This window comes from Lepisma saccharinum, chromosome 1 (assembly GCF_977018435.1).
Source record: "Lepisma saccharinum chromosome 1, izLepSacc3.1, whole genome shotgun sequence".
Classification (NCBI taxonomy): Eukaryota; Metazoa; Arthropoda; class Insecta; order Zygentoma; family Lepismatidae; genus Lepisma; species Lepisma saccharinum.
In genome coordinates this window covers 99,349,662-99,362,851 of record NC_139229.1, presented here as the reverse complement: position 1 = coordinate 99,362,851, position 13,190 = coordinate 99,349,662, and the positions used below count along the sequence as shown (strand labels likewise).

At 37.1% G+C, this 13,190-nt stretch overlaps 1 protein-coding gene across 2 annotated transcripts in view; it reads right to left on the bottom strand.

Moving 5' to 3' along the window:
* Window positions 1-1,692: 1,692 nt before the first annotated feature.
* Window positions 1,693-13,190, bottom strand: part of LOC145998676 (uncharacterized) — a 144,203-nt gene continuing 132,705 nt past the window's right edge. For both annotated transcript variants that reach the window (XM_083135144.1, XM_083135149.1), the window contains exons 3-5: window positions 6,017-6,115; window positions 4,004-4,208; window positions 1,693-2,919 (exon numbers count right to left, since the gene is read on the bottom strand). In XM_083135144.1, the coding sequence (XP_082991270.1) occupies window positions 2,093-2,919; window positions 4,004-4,208; window positions 6,017-6,115 (1,131 nt within the window). In that variant the 3' untranslated portion in view covers window positions 1,693-2,092. The remainder of the gene's footprint in view (window positions 2,920-4,003; window positions 4,209-6,016; window positions 6,116-13,190) is intronic.

Below are 13,190 nucleotides of genomic sequence, written 5' to 3'. Positions count from 1 at the left end.
CTAGAGGAAGAGATTTCGAGGATAACTAAATATCGTACATATCAATATCGCCTGAAAGTCGTGTTTACGACCTCAAATTGTTCAGAATTCACTAAACAACAAACATACTGGTATAATTGTCATATCACCTAGTTATTTTGAAACTCTTTTTAGTAAAAATGTTAACAATACTCATAATTATATACTTAGTAGTAGTTCACCAGTCGTCCCCTATTTCTGCCAATTGTGGGACGCTCAAAGAGCCATGATAGGACAGCTCTGTAAATCCCAACAGAGCAAAATGTTGACCATTTCACTCTGTTGGTTGACTAACTGCAGTGAACAAGCCAATGGGCGATGAGGTCGTCACATCCCTACGCAAATTACATGTATGAATGGATGTACGTCTAGGTTTTAGCAGACTCAATAATGGCCATATATAGGATGCTCAATTTTTCGCATGTATTTTCTAACATTTTCCCGATAACATTCTTTACAAACAGCACTGCAGCAGTCAAAATATATGGACACCAGTATTAATTAAAATTTATTCACCAATACGTACTGGCTGATACTTTTCCAGATTTCTGGTATCTTGCAATGTCCGCAAAAAAGCCACATAATAATTTTGCAAAGTCTAATTATTCTGTAAATGATGCAAAATACATAATACAAAAAACAAAGTGTGCTGTGTTTTAACTAAAATAACCTAACTAGATTCTCTACATAAAACAACATAAAATACAAAACCACTACAAAAACATCTACTCCCTGGTCTTTGTTCCATTCCGTAAAAATTAACATTCATCATTTATTGCATTGCAAAAAAATCAAGCTACCTACGTATAACTTAAAGGTATAAATAAAATATGTAGTTTCTTTTACAAAGGAAAATATTAAAGAAGTGTATCATGTATCATTTGCTACTTTATTTTGGATTGGTAAATTCCGAATTGGTACTTCAACCAAATCAGTAGAAATTTCAAACCAACCAAGTAGAATGTACAAGAAAAAAACAACATACATTTTAAGGAACACTACAACAGGATAAACCTAATTACTTTCACATAAGTAATATTCAGTTTTTGACACACACCTGTACTTTTATCTCTAGTTTTTACCAAATCATGTAGCTTCATGAGGAGGATGAATAAGTTTAAAAAGAAAATAAAAAAACTGAAAAACAAGTAAGTCAAGTTGAAACCAAGATGTTCACTCCTCCATGTCTGGTTGGCAACTCTGCAAAATATACTTCCAAGCTACTGCTGATTTGAATAATGTTTAATGATATTAATGACTGAAGCCATGCATGCATATTTCGTTTTTGACAAAAACACGAAATGTGAAATAACACATTGTAATGTTAATTTTTCATGTTTTTGAAAGGTGTGAGGTGTATTTTCCTATCATGTCTTGTCACGAAATGATGCAAAATGAACTGCAAAATAGACTACACGAAATTTAGAATTTATTTATTGACGCAACACTTTCTGAAGTTTGAATTATCTTGTGAGTTATGCAATTCACGGAAAGTTGTTTCATTCTACTGTAAATATTTGAGAAGCAATGTCAATTCCAACCAATATTTTGTTAAAGCTAAGAAATGGGGGAAATGACATTTTTTGTAGAAAAAAATTCTAAATACAGTTTCACTAACACCTTTCTATCAATTTATATTACTATTCCATATAATGTACATAAAGAAACAAATAATAATTGTAAATAATAAAGTTTATTGGCGATATACAAAACGTACAGGTACAATTATTTTTAGTAGCATGCAAGTTAGATAATACGTAGGACTTTCAAATGCCTCTCTAGATACATCGTAAACTATGGCATTATGTTCAACTAACATTTTAAATACCGAATAAAAATTTCTTTTACTGAAATATTACCGATTCAGCACGTCAAGTGTCAAATATTATTATTTACATCTTACAAATTTGTTGGTGAAATTAAACTGGACCGAATGGCTGTATATTGGCAAGGGGAAAGACCGTGGTTTATACCCACAAATAACGCTCTTCAGCTTTCTGAGATAATATCAAAAATGGATGATTAATCTACTTTTTGGCTTATATTATCGTAATACTTTGCTGAGATGTTTTGTTCAACGAATTATCACGCACGGTGAACACTCACCATAGTCAAGAAAATCTGGATGGCACTGTGGGCACGCCGGATTACGTTTGGCAGCGTCTTGAAAGCTTCTGAACTTCATAACACCATGATGATGAGGATGATCTAAATCGTCCAGTTCCTGATCGGTTTCAAGATTGATTCTTTTCACAAAGGTATAATCGTGTCGTTCATCTAGATCGTAATCAGGAATGAAGAACATTCGACGTGTATCTAGCAGGCGAAGTTCCAAGATGTTTTGAGATTCTGCCGTCGGCGGAGCCACTGTGGTGGTAGTGGTTCTTCTCCGCAAGAAGCTCCTTGTATTCTCTCTTGTCCCAAAGCTGGAATTTTGATTGCCCAAGGATTGAAAAAACGGATTATTTTGATAAATGCCTAAAAGTGTGCTGTTTTGTTGCGAAAATTGTGGTCGTCGTTGTCTTTTTCTTCCTCGTCCGATGAAAGCCAACGGAATATTTCCAGATTCATCTGACCTTTGTGTCGTTGCTTCAACCTGAGGTAGATTCACTTTACCGCTGGGTAATACGTTTCTTGCAGACGTAGACGAAGCTACTGAATGCGTGGTTCCGAATACCTGTGACGGCGTTGGACTGTACGGCGGGAAAGATGTCTTCGAAACGAACTTATATGGCAACGATGTTGTTTTTGGCCTGCTTCTGGTGGTTGTCGATTTGTATGTCGCAAAACTAGGGAAGCTCTGAGCGGCATCTGCGTCTATAGCTGCTGGTTTCTGCTTTCTTCCTGGTGAATAAAATGGTCTCTCGTTGATTATATTAGGCACAGTCTTGATTGGGACAACTGAAAAGAAGCAATAGGGCATATTATAAGAACGCAAATAATTCAAGACGTACCAGAAAAGTTCAGTGATTGTTCCAATAAACTAAACTACAAGGGTAATCCTGAAATTACTTCTAAATAAACCCCTCCAGATGCAATACACGTTTGATATCGTTCATACAGGTTTTGGAAGATTTAGGAAAAGTCATCCTAACATATGCTCTGCCACAAGAGCGTCACATTTTCCTGGATATCTGCAATAATGGCATTTTCGACGATAACTTTAGCTTCGAGAAAAATAAGTTCTCTCCCGGAGTCAAATCAGGTGAGTAGGGAGGATGGTGTAACTTTCCAACGTTTCTATGGACTAGAACTAGAGAAGGATGAACAGCCGCAGCGAAATTCGATGCTGGTGCATTTTTGCTCAGAAGAAACCACTAGTTTTGAACAAAAATTAGTTGCACGCGATGAATTTGCTGCAAAAACGAATTACACATTTTCACACCTACATATCAACAGTTAAGGAGTGTAAGGGAAGATCCTTTGTGAAGACACCCAAATGTCAACCTCCATTCAACGTAGTACACCCTGGACTGTATTTTGCAGATTATCGAGGCTCTGGCGTCTGGTCTCACAGCCAGTATAATCCTCTGTGGGGCTCTTGTGTTGTGTCGTCCTTATATGTTTGTGACTCTTTAATCCATATAATATTTTCACCATTCATCCTCATCTTCGCGATTAGCCAAAAGTGGAAGAAAAGCGACGTAAAATAAACTAAATTAATCAATAGAAGTCTTAATTTAAAATTCGATAACTTTTATTGAATGAAATATTATTTCAATTGGTCAAATCTTATTATAACAATAATATTTGATTGTATATATTTAATTTTTATAGGTCTAGTAATATATTACATCTATGGTTATTTATTTTATAATATATAAATCAACAGTTAAATACCCCTCATTCACTGAACTTTTCTGACCCAATATCCAGGAATATTTATAATTTCACCTTCAAATTAAGTTTGGGAAAAATTTTCCTGTCAAAGCTTTATTCTTGTCTCCGAAACCTACAATAAGATTTATATAATTGATAAGTGTACCTGGACCTCTATTGACTCGTTCTTCTGTTTCTATGAACAGTTTGTTCTTCTGACCGAGCAACAGGTTGGCGCTGTAGTCGAGCTCAGCCACACTGCAGTTAACCATGTACCAATGATCGCACACCATCATCCTCTGCTGGAAGAGCGTTCGGTTTGGGCAGCTGTAGCTGAATTGCCTTCCTCTGCCGTCACACATATGATAAACCTAGAAGTAAAGGGACTGATTAAATTATGAATAACTTTACACACAGAGGTACGACAATCAATCTCGGATTATAAATCAGTGTTCAATTCAGATGAAAATTGACTTATTATGATTGTATTATATCTAATGGCGTTGGTAAACAGGGTGCATGGAGTGGTTGCGGCGTATCAATCAGGTTCGCGTTCTGGCGTTGTAACATGGTTCGTTAAGTCAACTTTATGAAGATAAGTTAATACAGGGTGGCTACTCTAGGACCATGATAAAATTCAAGTATAATTCCCGGTTTTCAAGGCAAATTTTCAAAAAATTCAAGGCTACAAACAGATGTTTTCTCTATTTCAACATTACGTATTACCGCCTCTCAACAGCCACACACGAACTTTTGTCTGGGGGCAAGTACCAGGAGAAACGTACCAATAATAATGATAATAATAATTATAATAATGACATTTGTGTTGGAACAAACGATTTTAAACATTTTTTTTAAAAAAAACATTCAATTTCACATTAATTAATCATGGAAAACATGTACACAAACTGTATTTTTGAATGGCAGAAAATGCATGATAAATGCTTTCCGAATATTATTATTTTTATGCATATAAAATTGCATAACTTTCATGTACAACATATGTTTTACACATATTGAAAATGGAGTGATTTAAAATAAGAAAATCGATGCCAACGCTAAATTATGTACGTATTCAAAGTTTCTTTAATACACACACATAGTATATATACAGCATATAGGTCTATTATTTATATTTATTACATAATCAATTCATCCACCCCATTACAAACCAACAGCAAAAATTATATAAATTGTCTCTCAAATGTGCACGCTCCTTCTCCTCCCAACAATTGTTCATGCATTTAAGACAAAATCCATTTTAGAGAGAAGTCTTATTTCTCTCTGGTAATTTACAATGCATTACAGAAAACAATCATACTGTGAGTGACGCGAACAAGAAAAATTTTAATCGATTATTTTTGCAAACTGAAAACAATATTGATTTAATAGAGCGCAAATAATTTCACAAGGCGCCATGGCATTCTCTCTTTTACAACATTTATCAATTAGATTGTTCGGTGGCCAGAACAGACTCCCGCCGCTCCCTAGCTACGGCTCTGAACTTGACGAGACTAAGGAAAGCAGGCATTGCGAGCGAAGCGAGCGAGAAAATTTTATGAAATGTATTTTTATTTGCATAAAATTTAAAATAGAGGGGGATAATTGCCCCTCTGTGCCCTCTGCAGGTGCCCTTGGCCATCAATGTTTGCCCCCTTGTCATCCTTAGAATTGATTTCCATTCACGTGGCGGGCTGAACTGAAACGTGACGAATCTAGACGAGCGCTCGAAACGTCCCATTTGATTTCCTTAAAATCAATTTGAACGAGCCTGGTCTGTGCTGTACAGAACCGTAAAGCGTCGGTGGATCGTCCACAACTAGTTTTCGAAACAGTCTTCATCCATTTTCCAACAGTCTGCAATTTATCCAATCCTTTCAGTCGATTCCACACTCACACAACGCCATCATTCGGATCGTGCTTTACTGTGCACGAAGCAAGATTCGGAGTGTCTCCAATCTGTTAATTTTAGATGCTTGTGGTGTAATTTAAGATAGGAACATATTTTGACGCATCTGAAAGCAGGGTCCAACTTTTGAAGTGGTGTATTCATTAATTGCATTTGTTGTAAAGCTGCGATTACAACAACTACAAATTAATGTAATTATCTCACATGTTGTTTTACATATTCCTGGAATCAGTGCTACCGACAATAAACATACTGACTAATACTCCTCACCTGACAGCCAGATCCCACGTCAGCATAGTACCCAGCCACTCGTCCTTCACAAGAGAAGTTGGTCTGTGGAACGTCAGGACCAAGCACCTGGAGAATGCCCTGAAATAAGAGTATAAAAAGTTGTAACTACTTGCCACGAATTCATATATTAAATCCTAACAAGCAATACAAACGTTGAATTACCAGGAGATTAAAAGTCCATTAAGTATGGCTAAGTCAATACAACTTTGAACCGATACAGATGCTTGAAAATTGTAACAATTACAAATCGTTGAAAGTATTGCGCTACAACTATAAGCATCAATTTATTAGTGTTTTGTTTTAAAATACAGTAAAACCTCGTTAATCCGGACTAATGGGAGGATAAGTTGACCGGTTTAACGAAAGTCCGGATTAACTGAAATAACGTAAAAGAACAGTAGAAAGTGCATTAAAATTCCGATTATAACAACAAAACACGTTTATTATGGTGTATTTAAAGGGCATAGGCCTAAATACACTATACAACACAGTAAAATGTAAAGCAATACGCCAATGCAGTAGGTACGTACATACGCGATACCCATAATATTATGAAGTGGCTCTGCATCACTCAAAATTCTTGCTGTGGAAGTTGATTGTTGACTTCTAGCCACATTTAAAACCTTGCATTCTGCTTTTTTCTATATTTTCCTTTTGCCTGTCCGGATTAAGCGAAGTTGGGGTCTGGATTAACGAGGTTTTACTGTATTCACAAATTACATCAGAAGGTTAAGATACATGTTACGTAATCTCAAAACCTAATCTTTAGGACTATATTAGTGCAAAATAAAACTAAACTTCAAATTTTGCATGTTTTCCAGGAGAATAAAACTCAAGAAAAGTGTGGCAGGTCATTTTTGCGCACTTCGCGAAAGACCAAAATGTCGGGAAAGTATCGGCCGGTATTGAGAAATAAAATCCAATCCAATCCACTCTTTCTGATACCGATACATCCGCATCGGCTCAGTCCTAGTATTAAAAAACAAACTAAGGCGTTATAAATTTTCTTTTATGGATATAAATGTGACAGGATTGGAGACTTGAATGAAGGTTAACGCCAGTGTTGCCATGTAATTTATAAATCTATATTTAGAAATATTGGTACACATAATCTACGCGTAGTCTACGTAAATGTGGACCCTGTTCGTCTTGACGTCGACGCACTGTGAAAGCTTTCTTACTCATACTCTCTCCTCTCTCTATCTCCACAAATTGTCAACGTTAATGTATGAAATCATAATACAATCATAGCTAAGTTGTATCCCCTAGTTAGCGGTTACATATTGTATCCAGAAGATTAAGGGTGCTTGATACATTCCACAAATAGCAGGTTGAATATTGATTTCAAGAGCTATGTAATTTTTTATCAATGGCAGTAATTTCGCTCCGGTTAATTTTTGGAACCATTCAGCATGGGCTACAATTTGGGGGAAAAAAATCCAAACAGCCTTAAAGTTGTTTCTTTACATGTTGGCATACAATTTGATGTAGATAATATATTTCCTCTTGAGAAACTTTGAAGTGTGCAGCCAAAGCAAGTGGCAAGTATACCAGTAATCACAAATTTAAGAACGAGAGAGAGAATTGTTGTCAATTCAGAGTCCCAAATTCTTTCCCTCGTTGTCTTACTGCTTTCGCTCAAATACGTGATTCTCGTCAACACACACGATGTAATTTTAGCAGCCTTTGGGGAAGGCACGAAGAGTATTATTATATCCCAAGCGTCGTTCGGTAATTCGACCAATGAGGAGCCATCAACAAAGTGACAGACGCCGTCACCGAACAGGAAGACGCTCGTTCCGCGAAGTCGTGATCCAACAAGCATCACCTTCTCCCTTCCCACCCTCGCCTCCCACTTGCACTTTCACCGATGATGATCCAGGAAGGCCAGGAAACCAGTTTACACGCGGAATGGTCCCTACCAGGCTTCTGGCACGCAGACGTCGCATACTGGGGCAAAATATCCATCAATACTTAACTACCTGTCATGATACAAGATGGATCGGGAAGTGTTGTCGTATTACCAGTGCTGTAGTTCCAAAATTTTCAGAGTGTAGCCTCAGTCAAGTTTCGTGCAACATTAAGTGGATACCATGATTCCATTAACTTTGGATTATATCTCCATTAAATAATGAAATCAGTAGAGGCGATTGGGTACCAAAACTAGTGGGACAAAAACAATTTACTTTGGTAGACAAAGCTTAGCATTAAGAGGTCATAGTATGGTGGCAAAAAGTGTGTGTGTGGAAGGGGGGTCGCCTCTTAATCGCCTCCACTGGATAAAATCATTTAACTTCTGCAAACTCATACTAATATTAATAATAAAAAGCGTTGGTGATAGAATACTGATGATGATATGCCCATAATTAGCATAGTTACATTGGCCTATTGCAATAGATAAGGAAACGTTAAAGATATGAAACGTGTATTTTAATGATTGCTTTTGAACGTAAGGGATACAGTACAGCATGTTATTGTATTTTATACACATAGCATGTTAGACTACTGGTAACACTGTTAAGCTTTGTTCCCATGTTAATAAAACATTAAAATGCTGACCAAGGCAAAATTTATTGTATAAAAAATATACACTAAGAACGTAATGTTTCCACCTTCTAACAGGGTTTTCTTCAGACGAAGATTCGCAACAAATTTTATTTAAATTCACAGAAGTTACTGTGAATCTTTGTCTGAAGAAAACCCTGTTAGAAGGTGGAAACATTACGTTCTTAGTGTATATTTTTTATACAATAAATTTTGCCTTGGTCAGCATTTTAATGTTTTGCTAGACTACTGTATTTAAATAGATATAAACTATTATTATACAATATTATTATCTGTGTGTGTAATTGTATTGGGAGTCTGTGACATATGAACTTTAAAAAAGCAGCAATTCAGACACACCAGACGCCGCTGAGAAGCACACTTTCCTCTGTCAACTCTTTAAACTAACAGATACTGAGCTTTTAAAGAAACGAATCCTGGATTTAGAAATACAAACTCTGCTTTACAATGAAAAGCGTCAAGGATTAAGTATGAATGTTTGCGTAAATACGCAAAGGCTTCCGGTGAAATATGAGAAACACAGAATGAGTCACTATTTGCATGAATAAAGCAACGAACAAGGATAAAAGTGACATAAAAGATACGTCAAAAACCTTTAAAAATTGTCCTTGGTCGAACTTGTTAGCATGCTCCAATGTTTCTTGCTCTTCTGTGATTGCTTCACCTTTCAACTCGCTTGATTAGCTAAAACGTGCATGAATTTCCTCTCAAAATGATGAAGCGTTTGTTGGGAGGATGAGTCCAGTTCCTTGAGTTGTTGACCTTGCCATGAGGAAGAGCCTTGCCTGACTTCCAAAGCAGAATAAAACAAAAAGTGTGGGTGAAGCTCAGGGTCTTTACGTCTTCAACGGAAATTCAATGTCGATCGTCTTCTCTCGGTCATAAACAAGGGCCAGTGGCGGCTGGTGGTTTGGTTCTATAAGGTGTGCACCTCAACCTTGCGTTCAGAAGTGTTGTCACCCCCCACCAGGACCGGACTGGGATTGCCAAGAGGGCGGTGGCAATTTTCCACAAAAGGGCGCTCCCAAAAAAACGTTGATTCTAGTGGCCTAGTATTACAATAAATGCTGGATTTGGATTCATATCATGTATATATTTAAAGTAGACATAACAAATTCAAGAGACTGTTATTGCCAACACAATTACGAATGAGAAATGCTGAAACTGAGTTTTTTTTTATGGCTTATTAAGTGCAGCTCTAAATTCATTAAAAAATTTAAATATATATTTGATTCTTCGTGACTTATAGGCAGAGTGGCATTTTTATGGGGTTTTCTTCATCCGCCTCATAGATTGTAAACTTTCGTCTATATATTTAAAAAAAATAATTTATGAAATATCATTAAAATAAAACAATAATCCACACGAACAATGATTCCGCATACAAAGCAGATTTTATGTTATGTATGACAGCACTGTACTCGACCCTCACAGATTTTCCCCTGAGCGGGTCAATGAAATGGTAAAACGATGACAGCACCAGAGGAGGAACAAAGGGGCGGACGCACCCGTCCGAATTTAGGAAATTTGCTAGACCTCCCTCAGCCCCATCCAGTGGCATAGCGCGGTTTTCTGTGGCCCCTCCGCAAGTAAAATGTTCGGGGCCCTTGGTGATGATGATTTACTGATGTACAATAGTTAGCTTGTTTTCCCCTTCCCTGAGAACTAAATTTATGATGACATGATCTGATAAACAACTGGGAGAGGAAATTGGAAATATTATCTTTTACTTCAAGTTAGTGGCTCAGCAAGGGTTCTTTCTTGGTGGGCAGGGGTTTAACCAGAATTTTCTATCTCGGGGGTGAAAGTTCGTATTTAGGTAGTGAAAGGGTGAATTTAGAGCCAAAATGATCATAAATTGTACCCTTGTGAAAAGTTTTAGGATGTTGAGTAAATTTTGTGCGGGTGATGTGTGAGGATAAAACACTTGGGGAGGCTTCATGTCAAATATGTAGAGCATGATCATTGGTATTTTGCTTCACAATTTTTTAAAAAATTGGATGCATGTATACTCAGAGAGACGTTAAAGAAATACTATTTTGAGCAATTGTTGAACGGATAGCAAACATTCCTTATTTAGCCTTTGAAGGGGCTTCAGGGCAAAGATTCAGGGAAAGTCACTCATATTCGCCTACCATTACTAATAGTGACTAATGTATTAAAACAAACTCACAATTCAGTTCTGGCGTTGAACTGGGCTTCTAGATTGTGGGTGTCGACCAAACATCACAAGCCCAGTTGGAATCTATCCAGAAACAAATAGAGAAGCGATGGGACCCACTTCACTCAATGTACAGCCGATTGCAAGGAATTTATCTTCAAAAGGTTGTTGCCACACGGACAAAGAGTTAGTTTACTTTTAATATTTATGGGCCTTGAATTTTAGTTGTGACATTTCTTTTAGATATACCAATGGATATAGACTTCTTATACTTTTAATCAAACAAGACCAAAAAAACACAATCACCACTTCATTCCCTTTGCAACAGAAGATGGATGCGGGTCCAACCTGCTATCGAGTTTTTGGCCCCCTTTGAATTGTTTAACAGTAAAAAAAGGAACTCGACTACCTTGTCACAGTACAGCTAAAAATCGTGTAATGCGGACACAGTGACGGCAATTAGGGGGGCGTGTGGCGCAGTTTCACCCACTATGCTAAACCTTATCTACCAAGAGAAAGTAAACTGTTCTTGCTCCGCCCCCCTCTCTAGTTTTGGAACGCAATCGCCGCCACTGGCGGACAATATGAGATAGCTCGTCTTTTAAGGCCAACATATGAAATTTTCGCACAGTACAAACTCCACTAAGTTGCCGGTTTTTTAATATATGATGTAGATTCATGGCGAGTAAGAATGGAACATGGTTAGCGCAACAATAAACAAAGTGACGACAAGCGTCGATCTGATGGAAATACTGGGATGTTATTGCAATTGGTTTATAGACATCGCGAGCTAGATTTGTGTTCCTTTTTCCTGACTAATCCTTTGCTGTCATTGTTTCTGCTCAGTAAGCGCCAGCCCCGTCAGTCGTGTCTTGTTGTTTGTATCCATGAGGGAACAGGAAAGAAAGGTATATTTACAGCTGCTATATCTGTGTCCGATTGTCAACATTAGGAAAAAAGGCGCCGAATGTGTGTTTTCGGAAGGGCGCCGAGACGAAGGGGCGCACCGGGATTTTGCCCGGTGTCCAGTCCGACCCTGCCCCCCCCCAATCATTCCCACCAGTTTCTACTAATTGTATTGGGGATCCAAGTTATGACTAAAACTCGGATTTTTAGGTTCTAAAAAGGCTCTTAAAATCCTAAAATAGGTTCGAAAACCCTAAAATAGGTCCTAAAAATCTTAAGTTAGGTTCAAAAAACTTAAAATAGTTCAAAATTCCTGAAAAATCCTGATTAGGTATAGTCACCGGCAATGAAAATGGGACACCTATATCCTGAAATACGCACTATCTTGCATAAGTTTATGTATGTTGCCTAACCCTATACGGCGATGGCAGAACTTTCCATTGGACATTTGCTGTTAAAATCTACTCTTCGCCGTATAGTTAGGCAGCAATCTTCTTTCATGTTATCCACAGTCCATCTCCGCAATTTTGTCTGTGAGGATCATCTTATATGCTGAAAATAATAGTTTAACAAAAACATAGTCAGTGGTGCAAACTTCAATGCTGAAATGTTAGTTTGCAAGGCGTGAATGCCACAAAGCACCGAAGTGACGCGAAAGTGAGCAAGACCACACAGATCAGACCACTTTTGGTTGTACAGGTAACAGTTGCACCAGACATTTTGCTTTGTTTAGAGCTTTGAAAAATCACCATGGACTTGGAGGAAGGGAAATCGACAGAGAGTACTTTTCAAACACGTTCGTCATTGAATTTTTTCGTGACCAAACAAAGCAAATGCCTCTGTGCGACATAAAAATCCTGTAAAACCTTTAAAAATATATAAAAACCTAAAAAAAGCTTGGTTTAGGTGCATAAACCTAAAATAGGTTCTAACAAGCAAAACAGGTTTCTTTAGGCACTATAAAACTTCATCAGTCGTTGCGTTTTTTAACGAAACGCTGACATAACTTATTACTTCTTACACACCCGTAAAGGAAAAAAAAAGTAGGTTGAAAACTTTAAAATCCGAGATCTAGTTATGACGCATCTTTCACTGATAATGAGACGATAGCAGAGTTATATTTCATGAAAATTTATAAATATAAGATTTATTACAAATCTGAAATACCCAGTGATTTCTTCAAACGAATACGAGAGAAGAAATGTTGTTTGGTCTCTTTCGTGGCCTGTAAAAAATTCAGCATTCTACAACCTGACAAAATCACTCACAACGCTATACCAATAAATTGCTATTATCGCTAGTTATTTTGTGTATTTACCATGTTTTAATAATGTATAGGCCTATTATCTTTCTTCAATATAAATACTGTATGTCCCATCAGAAACCCAAGTTTAATGCCACAAATATTTCATTGTATACTTGAATTAATTACCATTTTTAATGTACTTATTCAATTTAGTCATTGTCAGGATCCTCGAACCCCTAATCAAAAAACCTAACTTCCCATTACGATACCATACT